Source organism: Mesitornis unicolor, unplaced genomic scaffold, assembly GCF_000695765.1.
Source record: "Mesitornis unicolor isolate BGI_N332 unplaced genomic scaffold, ASM69576v1 scaffold7649, whole genome shotgun sequence".
Lineage (NCBI taxonomy): Eukaryota > Metazoa > Chordata > Aves > Mesitornithiformes > Mesitornithidae > Mesitornis > Mesitornis unicolor.
The window spans coordinates 80,549-97,394 of NW_010209164.1; the positions used below are offsets into that span (position 1 = coordinate 80,549).

Genomic DNA, 16,846 nt, shown 5'->3' on the forward strand with positions numbered 1-16,846 from the left:
TGTGCGTCATATTTTCTTACATGCCAGCCCTACTGCTGCTTTGAATTCTCCAAGCAAGCCATGTCAATGGGTTGTTTCCTTTAGCATGAATTCCACACTGAATCTGAAATTTAAAGCAAGCCCCAAATGGCTTGTCCTCTTCACCATTGCTTTGGAAGTGCCCATCTTTTTCTTTCAAAGCTTGTTGTCTGCTCCCATACTAGAGAAGTGTTGAGTGCCTTCCTGGAGAAGACAGTGTTCCCAACAAAGAGGGTAACCAGGCTAACGTGAGACTAAGCAGAGCACTTATTTTAAGTCTCATTCAGTTTTCTCCAAAAGGGAGCACAGTAATACCCATATAGCTGCCTCAGATTCACTTCCTCTACTACTTCTTTCCCAAATGTCTCTCATCAGCAAGAGCATCATGACAAGTCCTCTCCTTTCCCAATAAGTAGGTACCACAGGAAGAAACACTGGCAGGAAACAATTCACCACATTCCAGCTCTTCAGAAACCATTGTATGGGAAAAACCAATGGGATTATCACAGCCTTCATTCATGAACTACTGACTTCTTTACCTGGAAGATGCTCCCACTAAAGCAAACACTGCGCAAATAATCTAAAAATAGCATCTCACTGAGAAGTCATAAAAGGTTGGATTCTGGTTTGCATTTGCTATCACACACTTAATACACAAAGTCAATGACAGGAGGCACAGGCTGGAGCTGCGAACACTTTCAAAATGAGTCCAGTCTCTTCTCTCCTTTCCCTCAACACCAAGGACCCTCTGTTTAAAGGCAGGTGTTTGCAATGGGGAACAGGATTCTAATGGGCAGCTATTAGAAGACGATAACTCTCAAAAGCCCTGTGGGGAAAACACACAAAACTCTGAAGTGACCAATCACAGGAAAGAAGGACCAAGTCTTTTCAGGAGTTTGTTTTAAGAGGTATCTGTATCTGGAAGAGATTTCTGAGGCTGGCATGGTTACACAGAGAAGACACACAATGATTCAGTGTCTTTAAAGAAAATACCAAAAGAATGTTTAGAAGATTTTCCAGGAAAGAGGAACTGTCAGCTGGGTTCCTCTGCTGTAATTAGCTCCCAGGGAGCTACTGCTCTGGATAGGCATCTGTTTTTGTTGCAAGTCTAACTGTTTTATTGTCTTCTTTTGACTGGTTGGTAAATTAATGTTTTCACTTACAATTCTTGCTCTTACTCTTGCCTTGTCACGGACCAACCTAGAACAGATGTAGACCTAAAGTGACAGAGACTGAGGATGAATCTTCATATGGCAATGAACTATTAAGTATTCTAGTTCATGAAGAAGTGCCCAAGAAAAGGAGATCAAGGAGAGAAGCACTGGGCCAGGCTGTAAGAGAAGAAGGCTTAGATGGATACCTCCTCATCCTCCCAGCCTTGGTGTCTCTCCATAGGCTGGAGTTTCCACAGTGAAATCAAATAAGTACAGTCTCAGTTCATCCTCAGAAACCAAAGGCTGGGGGGGGAAAAAGCTACAGTAGTATTTGTTTTCTAACAGAACCCTGAGTCTCAAAATTATTTTGATTTTCCTGAGGTTAGTAAACATAATGATACATACATCCTACAAACAAGACAGTTCCATCCATCTCATCTTCAGACAGTATGCACACTACGTTTGTCCCACTGGTATCTGAGGCACTGGCATTTAGCACTCTGATGGCACTGCTCCGACTGCTCAAATGGATCATTGGGTATATTTCTGGTCCATAAGTCATCCGTTGTATCTGCTGTCCTTCTTCATGGACACAACAAATTGTCACATCTGAGCCTACTGCTACCACAGTGTCCTGAGGAAACACCCCACTCCCATTGGGCTCGGTATCTTTTCCTAGCAAAGACGGAAGAACAAAAAAACAAAATCAAACAAAACACCCTCAATTAACAATTTGCTACAAACATGGTGCTGATCAGCTAAAATGTGACTTAGGAGCACTTCAATGCATACAAATCAGTGTTTACTAGGTTTCATTAGCTAATGATTTCATTATTCCTTTCATCAAAACATCCCCAAAAGCAGAAGCCCATCACTGCACCTTTCCTCTGATTTTGGCTTCGTTTTCATAAAGCAATCGAAGTCCATGTGGTAGGAAGGGAACAAACATACCGGGGACCTCTTCTATTAGGCTCCAGTCACTCCAGTCCTTGGAGCCAACAAACTGCGTTACATTAATATAGCAGCGAATCTTCACATAATGCGATGTGCACTCCAAAGGCATATCTGATGTCCAGTTCCAAGAAAGAATGATGTCTTCTTGAATCAGTTTCGAATAGTAAGTTACCTACAAAGTTTTTCCCAAAAAAAAAAACCAACCAAGAGAGAGTTTATGAACATCTGTTAGCAATTACTTATAATCTCCCAGAATGGCAAATTAAGTGACATAAATCACAAAATCCTGGTAGATGGTTGGAGTGTCCCACCTAACTTTCAGCTGTGTTGTGAATTTACCTGGACAAAAGCTTAACATGCTAAACAGCCGACCAACCAGGCAGACTGCCAGCCAGAAATACCAGAAGGTAAGCATTTCAGGGAGAGAAGAAACCTCACCAAGAATTTCAAAGGTATCTATTGTACTCCAGTATCCTGGGCCTCTCCCTTGCAGGGAAATATTCCAACTTTACCAATATGAAACTCTTCTAATATTAGTGCCATATTGCACTTTTTATGTTTTCTTCATTCACAAAAATTACAGAACTGAGCTATAAATTGGCATGGAATAATCAAGATTGCAAAAAAAAAAAAAAGCATACTGAACATTCAAAACCACCAAGATTTGAGACACTGTTGGAGAAAAAATTCACAGTTTATGGTGTAAAATATCTGCCAAATTCATAAGCAAGTTCTACTAAAAAAAATACTTGTGCCAGATTTAAAAAAAACAAACCCAAAACTGTGACTAAGTACTGGGAGTACAGTAACCAGTGTCCTTATAACTTTGAAACTTAACAATAAGTTCTCTACCAGAAGCATGACTACACTCAGGTTCTGCAAAGCTTGACAATCTTCATTATTCTCACTTTCTTCATATGACCTCCCAGAATATTACTGAGGGCAAAAATTGTATATATGTATTTTTATAAAGGAAGTAAAAAACTTACTTGTGTGACTTCTTCCATTGATTCTTTACGGAGTATCTGAATCTGCCAAAAGGCATCCAGTCCGTATGGGAAGACTGATCCATTATCACTCCACTTCAGATTTAATGTGGAGGTTGAAAAGTCAGGTGTTAGACTAAGAATGTGTGGAGTGAGAGGAACAAATGCTTGAAAAAGAGAAGGAAAAAAGCCACATTTAAGTCATTAGTCGGCAACACCAGCCCTACAGGTGTTTAGCAGTCACATCTCTCCTCTCAACTGGCTAACAGCCATACAAACATGTAACTCAATCCCTGCAATTAGAACAAGTTGGGCTCTGTCATTACTTGAGCATGAAAGTTCCCAGGAAAGCACAGGTGCTGATGAGTCACCAGGTAGCATTTTCGTCTATTATCTCAACATGCAGATGTGTGAGTAACTGATCATGTATATGACTCCTTATGACTCTTTACTAATGGATAGTAAGGAAGACATCATAACTTTCACAACCTTCATCCAATACCACAGAGATAAAGGAAACATGGCAACATTCTTTGAAGTGTATATGAGAACACATCTAGCAAAGATGACGGAAAATTCCTCAAAGGAAGAAGTGGGTTTTGGAGACCAGCAGGGAAGAGGGGACTTGCAAGAAGGGCTAGAGTAGAGAGAAAGGAGAGCAGAAGCACAGGGTGGAAGAAACTCACATGAGGCTCTGAAGAGGATTGTGGGGAATGTGATTTTAAGCTACAAGCAATATTAAAGGCATGACATGGTGATGGGGACAGGACAGGGAGATTAATCAGAAGCACCTCTTCTGTGAATGGACAGTGGTGAAGCAAGAGGCTGAGAAGCAGGCAAAGGTTATGGCAGTTCAGATGTTATGGCAGTTCACTGGGCCTGATGCAGCATAAATCATGTTTTTAAAATGTGTGATTTACCCAACTTGGGACCTGGCTAAGGCTCTGAGAGAGAGCAAGGTGCCCAGCACAGTCAGCACGCTACCTGGGATAACCTGTGACAAACCTGAGACCCCTCCTGCCCGGCGTCAGCAAGATGCTGGAGAACCCTGTGCGCTGTCCGCATATTTTTGAGTTGTGTTTTGCTAAAGTTCTTGAGCTGCTCTCAGCTGAAGATAAAACTGAGCCATGGATAGGAAGTGATACTGACTTTAGATTTTGACTGCGCTAAAGAAATAAGCACACAAACTGAAACCGAAGACTAAATTGTGAGCAAGTGTGGCAGATGGTATCAATGCCATCTTCACCTTACAACTTCCTCATTTGGGACGAAGGATGTGGGAAAAAGTCTAATTTACCTATGACTCCAATATGGTGCAGCCTACCTCCTGAGCATAAATGTATTCACTCAGTTACACACATTTGAACAGAATGGGTAAGCTGGTGATATATTAAGAAAATATGATCCTGTCAGGAGTGACATATGATATAACTGCCCTTAAAATGTTGTGAAACTATTTAATTCTGTAGTGGTTCAGCATTTAAAATGAGAGAACAAGAACTAGGCAGCTTATTCTCCCTTTCCCAAGCCAAGTCTGAGCAAATGCACTTTATGTCCCATGCAGGTACTTCAGTATGTAGATTAGAAACTTGTTTACAAACCCTTCCTAATCTGCAATTAGGAAAAAAAAGGCAAAGAGTGATTAGGATGATGTAAGTGTTGTACTTTGTTTTCTTCCTCACATTCTGCCCTTGATTCCTCTGCTACGGCCTATGGATGAGAGGGGTTTTCTTTCCCTTGAAAGGGGAGAGAAAACAACCTATTATGTACAGAACTGCAAGTTCTGGAGCATTGCTAATCATGGTACAAAGGCCTTATGTACACACAGAACCCCTGATACTTACAGATGTCCTTCTTGTGAATTTCAAATTCTTCAGTAGGAAAAGCAGTTCCAGAAATATTGTTTGTGGTTATCGTCACCGTAGTGGAGCTCTCTGGGACTGGAATCTCAACCCTTTTCTCCTTAGTTTTAAAACACACTGGAGGGAGGAGGTCACTGAAAAGACAGAACAGGATTAAGCAGGCATTTCAGCTGATAGAAAGCTAAGGCAAGGTAAGTCCTATTCTTAGGACACTAATAAAATACAAATTCTCTATAACAGAGAGCTCTGTAACAGAGAGCTCTATAGCAAGTCTGTGAAGGAGTTAGACTTGCAGGGCCTTTGGTTAGTATCAGATTAACAGGTGCTCCCTTTGTACTAGTAGTTTAATGCAGCTACTTAGATCTTAAGAGAACACCTCAAACTAAAAAACTGACTTTTTTACCAAAAGACACATTTCTAAAACCTACAGTCACCGTGAATCAGTTATGTAAAAATAAGCAAAATAAAAATCCCCCACAATCCAACAGTATCTCTCCCTCCCTTTCTGTTTCCTGACTCCCTCTTCCCCTATTTCTTCTTAAAGCAATGGTATATGTGTGCAAAGAGCAGGTTCACCCATCTCAGAACAAATCTTTTAGCTTTCTCCTCTGGTTCAGCTTCCAGAGAAAGAGCAGAGGGCAGGGAAGAGAACTGCTAAGATCCCAGATGGAAAGGCAGCCTGCGTATAATGTTTGTGCAGTGCTCAGCATAATGTGACCTGGCCTTCATCTGGAGGTCATAGATAGATACAGGAAACAATAATGCGTGGGTCAAGTCCCTTTGCTGATTATCACTGATATACAACTAGGAAGGCAAAAAGTTCGGAAAAATCCAGGCCTTCCTCCTGGGGCAAGGATGGGAGGAAGGAAAGCAAAGAGAACAAAAAAAAACTGCTGAGGGACTGTTACTCACTTAAGAGCTGGAACAGGACCCTGAGCGCAGATCGGCTGCAGTCAAGAGCTTCAGCTGAGCTTTCAAGATTCACGTAGACTCTGGGCTAGCAAAGGTCAGCTGAGACTGGAGTGCTCAGAAAGGCTACTTCTCTTCTGTACTGAGATATTACTAGAGGATGTTTGGGCAACTGAAAAACAAAATCTCTTTCCCCCAGGGAGGTGGGCACTAAGCTCAGCTCTCAGCCTCTTCTTCAGGGACCAAGCCTGTTCTGCTTTGCTAAGGAGAAACAGCAGCAACTACATGGCTATTGGTGTTTAGAGAGCCATACCTCATGAACCCTGCACTTCTGAACTCTGGCCGCAATGTCACGTATATGTATTGTTTTGTACAGAATGATAGCTGGCAGTGCAGGAGGAATAACTGGATACAGAAAACCAAACATGTAGGTGGAAGAAGTGCAGCCAAGCCCTGGGACCCCAAGGACAAGTCTGGGCTGCCTGCAGAATTTACAGGAAAAAAAAAAAGACACTGCAAGTATCTGGACTGAGGGCAGGATCAAGATGCAAAAAGGATTTGAACTCATCCCTAGCACATGATAAGTATTTGGCAGACCTGTAACATGGGGAATTGCACATGTAGTTCTCATTAGTGAAAAACACACTGAAGATTTAAGTTAACACTTCTCAAAGTTTTCAACTTGCATTCACTTCGAAAAAGCTATTTTAATTGTGGAATATTTTTTACATTTCCTCTAATATAGTGCTCTTCAGACTGCTTAAAATTTATAAAGGTTGTAAGACAGCCACCAAAGATTTTTCATGTTTTTTCCACATGTGAATCTCAACACTTATGTCATATACTCTACTGCTTTGGCCCATAACATCAGGATTTGCTTCTTCCAACTATCATTTCCTTTTGGATTGAACCTGGTATGAGGATGTCCCTCATGAAAACTCTGAGCAAGGGCTAGGCAGACACACAGAGAAGTCTGAGTAAATGAGAGCATCTTCCAGTCCTTTGAAGAGAGCAAGCAGGAGATTTTGGCAGGAGAATTGTTAGAATGAAACAAGGCTTTGCCAGAAACCCCACCATTGCCTGAGTTAACAGTGCCTGCAGGGAGCACCGCCCAAGGAAAACTGATGGGGAGATGCTGGGAAACAACAGCATCACAAGTTCCATGGTCAGTGACTGAGGAATAACTCTATTTTCATATCAATTTAGTCTTCAACCAGGTATACAGGGGACTTACTTCGTAGTGTAGCAAAAGTCAGTTTGTCCATGTCCTCCTTTAGAAGACAGATCCCACGTACAGATCATTTTCCGTAAATCGTGTGTTACACATTTCAAATTCTGGGGGTGCCCCAGAGAACCTGTAATCATTTAAGAAAAACAATCATGAACTGCAAGTCAAAAAATCACCAACTGCAAAACTACTGCTATTGTTCACATCTATAGCCACTCTTTTTACATTTTTATTGCATGTATGTCTGGCCACTAATTTAAAAGTGTTGAATGATTTGTGTGCCTGATTACAGACAGCCACAGACTGCCAGATTTCTAGAAGTACCTAAAATCACAATACCCGTTCCTAGCCTACCCTAATAAGCAGGCTGTGGGCCAATGGCAAAACCACAAGCTTTGATGATAAACTTAATGAGTTTTTTGCTCTCCTTCATTGTCCCACATGGAGGGCAATTAATGACTGAAGGACAATTAATGATAACGTGTGAAACTGTCTCAGCCACCCGACATATACAGCAAGAACACCTCAATGTGGACATTTACAACAACTGCATATGCAGATTATCACAGCTGCATTACGGAAACTAAATTTTGCACTGGTTTACAAGATGCCACTGGTTGCTGGAAAGCAGAGACCAGGCCTGGTAGCACCTCCATTCCTTGGATGGTGTGAGACTACAGAGGTGAAGGGTTTTGAACATATATATGTAGTAGGAAGGCAATGTAATTAAATGGTGTCAGTACAGACACTACGAAGAAAATAACTGGTGAATTATATTGCAGTAAACTCACCTATCTCTTGGCTATATATTAAGCTGCTTAAACACAAAACAGCTAGTGCTAAAAGGCAGCAGAGGTTTGAATTCTTCCCCATTTTCTACTGTTTGTTTTCAGAACAGCAGCTTCAAGCAGGAATAAATGTCATCTTCCAACAAGCTGGTCAGTTCTAAAATTAAAAACAAAACCAAAAATGAATCTGAAATTCCAGAGCTGATACTCCACAAATGCCACTTTTTGTTCTATTTACTTTTCTTCTTCAGTGCTGCTCCCAGGTGTAGCAACTCCTTTCTCATCTTTCTCTGGCAAGCAAATCTATTAACTGTCCCAGTCAATCTTTGTTGCATATATTTTCAAAGATAACCTCAAGAGTCACAGATCTGTAAAACTCAACTATTCACAGGCCTCCTTCAGGACTATCTGAGGTCAGAACAGATCAGACATGGCAGCGTATTGCCCCAGAACAGGTCTCTTCAATTTAGATTAAATGTCACGTTCACATACAGTCTTGTATATGATCAATTGAAATGTTCCCTGCTTCAGATATGAGTTTGAGGGGACATGCGGGTTGGAGGACTGAACATGAGTCAGGGCAAGGTCCAGCACCTGGGTCGGGGCAATCCCAAGCACAAATACAGGCTGGAGAGAGAATGGATTGAGAGCAGCCCTCAGGAGAAGGCCTTGGCGGTGTTGGTTGATGAGAAGCTCAACATGAGCTGGCAATGTGTGCTTGCAGCCCAGAAGGCCAACCGCATGTCGGGCTGCATCGAAAGAAGCGTGGCCATAACGTTGAGGGAGGTGATTCTGCCCCTCTACTTTGCTCTCATAAGACCCCACTTGGAGTACTGCATCCACTACAAGAGTGCTGCACTCTTCAGTACAAGAAAGACATGGAGCTGCTAGAGCAAGTCCAGAGGAAGGGCACAGAGATGATCAGAGGGCTGGAGCACCTCTCCTAAGAGGCAAGGTTGAGAGAGTTGATTGGGGTTGATCAGCCTGGAGAAGAGAAGGCTCCAGGTATACATTATAGTGACCTTCCAGCTCCTGAAGGGGTCTTACAGGAAAGCTGGGGAGGAACTGTTTGCCTGGGCAGGTAGTGATATGATGAGCGGTTATTGATTTTAAACTGAAAGGGGGTAGATTTAGACTAGATATTAAGAAGAAATTCTGTAGTGTGAGGCTGGTGAGACGCTGGCACAGGTTGCCCGGGAAAGCTGTGGATGCTCTCTCCCTGGAAGTGTTCAAGGCCAGGTTGGACAGGGCTTTGGGCAACCTGGTCTGGTGGGAGGTGTCCCTGCCCATGGCAGGGGAGTCGGACTGGATGATCTTTAGGGTCCCTTCCAACCCAAACCATTCTGTGATTCTATGAGAGCTCATCTGTTTTCCAGTCCCCTCTGCTGACTTTTCATTTTACTGCCATTCAAAGCTATGGGATGCCAGAGACACAGCAGAACCACATATGATCACTTATGATCACTGGTTCAATCCAGTGTTAAGTAACAACGTCTGGAGGAAAAACAGGGGAAAAAAATGAGAGCCATTTCTCTACCGAAAGATACTTGTTTCTATAAATACTGATATTAAGGTGAAATTATCCAGAATATTATGTTTAATGTGCTCTTTGCATGTTTTCCGAAGAGAAGTTCAACTGTTTAGCAGGATTTCGGGAACACATTCAGTTTCACATCAGCCACCATCAGTTTTGTTCTCAAAAAGAAAACTGCAGAAAAGCTTAAAGTCCAGCCAGGCCCTGGAGCACTGTTTTCCTGCCAGCTGAAAGCTCTGAAGACTTGAGCACCCTCCCAGAGACCGTAACTCCTAGGTAGCAAAGGCCTTTACTCAGCAACCAAGAGCAGGAGCTGAGACATTTTCACCTAAGAACGTGGCTGAGCCAGCTTCTCCTACAGAGCAGATTTCTAAGACTTGCATATTGTTCAGCCTACTTCTTGAAAAGTCTCAAGTGGAAAGGCTCCTGACATTGTCTCAGGAGTGTCTTCCAAAGACAGATGTGCATCATTGTCAGAATAACAGACTTTGCCTAAAGCCTCTGTAATTTCTAAAGAAACCTCTCTTCACTGAAGTCCACTGCGCCACCAGGAGTATGCTGCTTCATTCCTGCAATACAACTGTATATTTTTATTACTCTTTTTTAAAGGAATTCTTCCCCAGGGGACAGCTGGGAATGCTTGAAATGCTCTTCTGTCCCTCGCCAATCTGCACTGTGCAAGGAAAAACATATCAGCAAGATGTCAAATAATCCAGCTCTGCTCTCAAGGGGCCACTTCTCTCCTTTCTCTTGGTCTGCAATAACCAGACTGAGGAAAAGGACCAGGCAGCACAGTTGCTGAGAGAGATACTGTGGTAAAGGTCAGTGTTACATCTGGAGGGAAACAACAACCTGAGAATTTAACAATTACTTTATTTTCACCATGTCTCCAAACCACCCGAAGACCTCACTGAACACATATTAACTTAAGCTATACTACCCCCTAGAAACATTCAATTTTTCTTTTTATATGTTCTTGAACTGTGATATCTGTGCTGTGTAACTTGTTAACAACCAAATAAAGAGTGAAGTTTGACAAATCCAGGTTCATGTAAAGACAAATCAAGAACCTGCCAGCACTTAAAAGATAATAATCTGTGGGCCAGAAGTCCCCTGTTGCATTTCAGTGTCTCTCAGGGTTTACAAATAATATTTATGTTACTAACAAAAACCTGGGATGTTACCTCCACATTCAAACTTTGCTTGCAAACCTCTCATTTCCATCAAAAACACGGAGAACACTCAGACCTTTACACGAATTGAGTTACACAAATGAAACTACTGATTTGTATTTGCTGTGTTCCTGTAAATTATGCCTGTTTGTTTGTGAGTACTTCAGGTATTTCTTCAAAGGTTATTTCTGCTTTGCAGAAAAGCCCCAAATCCAAATTTCAAGTTTTACATCAAAATCAGCTGACAGTCCCCTATCAACTAGCGAAAGCTAAGGAAAGAATATAAAAAAAAATGGGAAAGCACTGATGCCACTTGAAGGAGAGAAAACTACATTGTGAAGTTAATTAAATCCCAAGCCTCTCACTTTCTAAACACATTATCTGCACAGGATTTAGACCAAACAAAATCTGTTTGGTCATGCCACGTTTACAAGGCAGATTCAGCAATGACATGTGTGGAAAATCTTCCGCACTCTCTTTCCATATATACTGAGTAGTCCCCCTACTGCAGAAGTTTTAAGAGTAACGTCATAGCAGTGAATTACAAGAAATTTGAGTCATACTAAATTCTCCTAACTCGAGGGCAGTTTTAATTTCTGTTTCAGAGTCAGGCACCCAAGTGAACCTATGTACTTTCATGCAGAGCCTGATGAGTGTCTTGTAACCACAATCTTTCGTAAGAAGTGTAGACTCTCTGGCTCTTGTCTTCTTATACACATTTCACAGCTTGCTGAAAAGTTGGCAGTTTGAAGCCTCATGTCACATAATTAAATGCCATTAGTCAGGAGAAAAGATCCTCATTTACAGGCTTGTTTTAATTATAAAGTTACAAAATAATTGAAGTAATTTAAAAATAGGAAGTTCACTTTCGTTGGATGAAAGCTGTCTTCCATCAGTTCAAGACTAATTCAAATAAGGCATGGAGGTTTTTTTCTTACCCTGGAGAGATATGAGAAGAACATGATCCTCTAGGCAGATGTACTCTTAGGATGGACTAGAGAATATAAGAGTCAGAGGTTATTTATTTAGGACAAGGGAGTTTAACTTCGTTAAAGGAGGGCAAAACCTTGACCAGGGCTGGCTGGAGTGCAACAGGAGCAGTTGCTCGTAAGTATTAATATCTTTACATTGTAAATCTTTATTTAAAAAAAAAATGAGATGAAGGGGTTCACCTCATTCTCTCCACCAAAAAGAGCAACTGCAACTAAACCACTTTCAACAGATGTCCATTTTAAAAACCATCAGCAATAGCACATCCCATAACAACCTAATTTCCTTGGGCAATCTAGTCATGGTCCTTCACTGCCACAATCATTAATGCTTCCAATGTGCTACACAACTATCCCTTGCTCCATTTTAAGCATATTACTTTGTCTCCAGCAGGCCCAGAACAGTTTATCCTCTGCCTTGCAACAACCTCTTACACAAAAGATAACTGATACCAGGTCTCTACTAGCTTCTCCCTTAAAAACTCCCATTTTTTTTTCACAGTTACCCAGTCTCAGTTTCTAAATTTCTGACCATTCCTGGAACAAATATGTCTCTGTGGACCAAATCTGCTGCATCCTCAGCTTTGAAATATTTCTGCCCCCTGAGGCCTGAGCATTATCAAGAACAATGAAGCAACTTTTCTAAGACAAACCTATGCATAGTATGTGTTTACATAGCTCATGCCATATTTGCTTTTCTCTCAACACTCAGACCTTGTTGACTCAATTTCAGTGTGTGATCCAGCCCTGGATACTACTGTATAAAGCTGCCACGCAGCTGATTATCCAGTACTTCAGACTCCAACTCATCCTCAAATGGCCTGCAAACCTCCTGACTTAGAATGAGTATATTTGCACAGCAAATTAATCTTAAAGGTTTTGCCGAAAAAGTTCTTTCACTTATTTTAAAATAACAAAAAAAGTGTTCCATAAATCTACTCTAAGGAACAACATCATGTGTGTATCCAAAAAGTATTCACATGGAAATTAATTCCATATGGACAGCAAAGGTGTGGCAGGCTTCAGTATATAACTGCCCATATCAAAGAGCAACTACTGAAAGCAGGATGCCATGGTAAGAGTCGGAAGCTATTTGACTTCTGCTCACGGCTTTACGTTGGGCAGAGAAATGCCCTTGTGCTGATGGTCAGAAAGAAGTAATGTAAAATAATTTTTTATGCAGATATGCTAATAAAGGAACAATGAGATTCAGATTCTTAATCACTGAAGCAAACATGGCCCTTATTTAAAACAGCTCAACACCAACTGTGGACTTTTAAATGACTTCTAAACATGTTTTAATACATCCAGAGCACCTACTGGTGACCAGACAGATAAGAGAGGAAAAGTACTCCATGTCAGTAATGTATGTCTGGGTTAGTATCTGTGGACCACCTTCCTCCAAAATGTTGCCAGCTGTAATGAAGGTCAAAGGTTCTGTGACCAGCTGAGAAAACAAGAGCAGCAACAGCTGTTTTACAGGGATCACCAGCCTCTTTAGACTTAACCTCTCAAAGGGAAAAAAAGAAGATAACTAGCATCTCTCTTACTGACTGTATGTATTTGTTGACTTATTTGGTCCTGTGTATCTTTACTTAGATATTCTTCTGTTTCTGAATTATTCTTAATGAAATAAAACCTATTTTCTTAGCTGTAACAGCTCTGTTTTCTAACCATAGAAGTTCTCCAAAGCTCAGTTCAACTTTTGAGTTTTCTGGTCTCCTAATGTGCTTGGAAACTACTTTGAAAACAAACAAACCAACCAGATCAAAAAATGAAAAATCATTCTGGCCTGCTTTCTGCCTGCAGTCTGATCTGCCAGTCACAACCCTCCAGATTTGGATTAAAAGAAAAAAAAAACAACTAAGAACTGAGGATCAGTGTCCACACTTTTTATGACTATACTTGTGCTCCACAAGCAGATACCTAAAAAGAAATTGTTAAAAAGTCAGTTTATACAACAGGTTTAGGGAAACTCTAAGTGGAGAATATGAAACCACAAAACCAGTAAAAACATATGTATTAAACACAGTAAAAACAATCTGCTTGTTAATACATTTGCTCAAGTTACAATTTATTTGTTTTGTTTTGTTTTGTTTTAATCCAGAGTTAAAGGTATCATCATAATAATTTATCACCAAATGGAACATTAAAAGCTCTCAGGGAAAATTATTATATAGCACACCACAAAAAATTATGAAGACTGATGGCAGGCTACATTTTTGGCAATACTGAAGAGCCATCATTTCAAATACAATCAGGCAGAAATGCAGGTGCTAAGTATGTGCCTAGACCAAACTCTTACTGCTATAAGAAAAATTATTCTGCTTAGCATGTGGAAAATGCTCATGTTACTTGTCTCTGCCCCAAAATACTAATTTAACCTTCAAAATGAAAGAAAAAAGCCTATATTCAGATAAAAATGCTTATATCAAATTACACATCCTACTATTGCCAACAGAAAGCTTCCAAAAAAAATCCCCTATCTAAAAGTCCATGCCAGAAGTATGCATTTCTGAGAAACCAAGCAAATCGCCAATATAGCTGACAATATATCATAGACAATGAACACAGAAACAGAAGATGAACCGGCTTTCTTTAGAACAGCTTTGCTGATCCCACAGCCCTCAGTCTTTGACATTAAAGCTAGCTGAGTAATAAAAAAATGGAAGTAGAATTAATAAAGATTTATTTGTGAGGGTTTGGCGGTTTTTCAGTAGAGTATATTCTTCCACCTCCTTAAAAAAATTCCAAATGTTGAGACAAAAATCTCTCTTTAGTAATCTAAATGCAGGCTTTCCCGCTCTGTTTTATAACATGGCAGTATTCCATGTTATAAAAGATTTGCAGGACATGAATCACTAAAACTCATTTAGAAATGAAGGCTGAATCCCATTTGGGAATCTGGCTTTCCCCAGTTCTGAGGAATTAATTTAAGAATCTACTATTTTCTTTCCGAAAGCTGATAAAAAATAATCCAAGTTGCCCATCTGCACCAAATGCAGTCTCCTAATCTGCACAGCGGAAAAGGAAACAAAGACAGGGTCTTAAGCTATTATAAAGTAAATGTGCATGAGTGCACAAGGCCAAATTTTCAGTCCCCTGAGACAAACTGTTAGGTTTTCTTTTTTGGGGGGGGGGGGGTTTGTTTTTTGTTTTTTTTTTTTTTCCTGTCAAGCAGGAGAAACACTCCCTCCTCACTGCTTCCTCTAGCTGCCACACAGCAGCATTGCCTCTGAGATGCTGGGAAGCCACCACAGGCACCTTGCAGCCACTCCAGGCTGCTTCTGCTCTGCAAGGTGAAGTGAGATGTCAGGACACAACACACAAGCTCAAGCTCTTTCACAAATTCACTTTCAAAGCTCCTGGTTACAAGCACCATCTATGAAGGCAAGCATTTTGGCAAATTTTACCAACAAGAGCAAAGGTTCATTCCAGCTGCAGTGAATATTTCACCTGGCTCAGAGTCTAAGGCCAATGCACAACTGCACCTGCTTTCCAGTGTTACCAGTTCTTGCTTCCAATCCCAGGACCGTTATACACTATGGAAATACAAATAATCAAGCTGCAGACTGGGAGAGCTGACGGATACTTCCAGATAGCAATTAGCAGGAGAAGCACCCTCACATGGCAGAGAGATGAGAGAAAATTCTTTGCACTGGATTTCCTGAGTCGGGGAGGGTGAAGCATATAGACTGCATACAGGACAGGAATCAGAAAGGTTTGAACTAATTTGCTTCAGAAATCCATAAAAAGCACCACAGTTCAAGGGTGATTTTATGAAAGCATTTAGTGGTACCTGTACAGGTACTTGCTGTACCTATCGGACAGCACAACACACAGAAATACACACACAGAAACTGTGACCTTTAGGACTTGTATTTGGAAAGAAAGGAGAATATACAGAAGAAGTAGATGTCAAATAGTTTAATAGTAGCAATGGATACAATTTTGAGAAGCTTGGAAATTTGGAAAGTGGTGAAGAAGACTCCTTCAGGTTACTTATGTCAACCAAAAAAACCTTTCCAAACAAGACCAAGCCAGGTGGCTTATAGAGAGAATTAAGACACTTATCACTGCTGGGAGAGCTGGGCCAGAGAGAAAAAAGCAGCACAGCGATACTGAAGAGGCAGAGCATTCAGGCAGAGCAGTGGATAGACAGCGCAGAACAAAGAAGAAACATTGTAGGAACCAATGTTTTATTTTACCACAATTAAACCTGAACTTATTCAATGACATATTTTGTTTTTTCAAGCTAAATATACATTTTGCACACTTCACCTTTTGTTCTCACTGAATCATGCCTGTTTTCAATTAAACCATATGCCAGTTTGGAAACTTAGTGCTACTGGAGTAATCTGCCATGCATCACCTAACATACACCATGCAAGAGTGGTCACCAAGCCAGACGTTGCATTTGATGTTCCTAGCGTGAGATTTTCAAAAGAACAAAGACACTTTCAAAAGAAAATTGGGTGTCTAACTCCTGAGTTTGCAAACCTATATCAATTAGCTGCCAAGCACGTGGTTAAATACAAGCACATCCATCACTGCTAGGAACACAGCACTGCTCTCCAGATTGTAAAAATAGAAAAACAAACTCTTCTGAGAAACACAGTGAATCCTAATACTACCAAAAATAGACTGATTATGTTTTGAGATATCTGCAAGCCTCTTCATGATTTATTGTCGTTACATATTAGGCAAATGCTATTATAGATTACTCCCTAAACCTTATTAGACATCAGAGGAGGCACACTATAGAGGCCTGGCCTGCAGTCCAGTAAAGGTTGACTTCACTCTGCAGCTATTTCCTCATCAGGGTCTCTCCATCCAGCTGCAGTTTCATCAAGATTGTAAGGACTTGGTACGCTGAGACCTCACCTCCTCCTCCTGAGTGAACTGAAACTGGGCAGCCTGTTCAAAGGGATAAGGCGACAGACAAAGCATTATCAGATAAGCCCAACTTCCTTAGGAAGTCAGCTCAAATTAACAAGCGCAGATCCCTCTCCCATAGAGGTGCAGATGGAAAACACCTAATCATTTGAACAAAGAACAAAGCAAAGGGGTGAAGGTTAAGGGATGCTACTGGCCAAAAAAATTTTCATCTGCTAGGCTGTTGTGCTGTGCAGGAGAAGGAAACAGGTCCGAGCCATTTACACACTCGTATTTTAACCCATTCAAAAAATTTATTGATACTTACAACAACCAGCAAATTTGTACTGCAGTAAGGTGAAGCATTCAACTTACGT

The 16,846-nt window shown here is 40.9% G+C and overlaps 1 protein-coding gene across 1 annotated transcript in view; it reads right to left on the minus strand.

Moving 5' to 3' along the window:
• The window catches only part of LIFR (leukemia inhibitory factor receptor alpha), a 26,147-nt gene extending 18,163 nt beyond the window's left edge, over positions 1-7,984 (minus strand). The window contains exons 1-6 of the mRNA XM_010192777.1: positions 7,903-7,984; positions 7,118-7,238; positions 4,957-5,108; positions 3,116-3,279; positions 2,124-2,298; positions 1,578-1,847 (exon numbers count right to left, since the gene is read on the minus strand). Of these exons, the coding sequence (XP_010191079.1) occupies positions 1,578-1,847; positions 2,124-2,298; positions 3,116-3,279; positions 4,957-5,108; positions 7,118-7,238; positions 7,903-7,984 (964 nt within the window). The remainder of the gene's footprint in view (positions 1-1,577; positions 1,848-2,123; positions 2,299-3,115; positions 3,280-4,956; positions 5,109-7,117; positions 7,239-7,902) is intronic.
• Between the last annotated feature and the right edge of the window lie 8,862 nt (positions 7,985-16,846).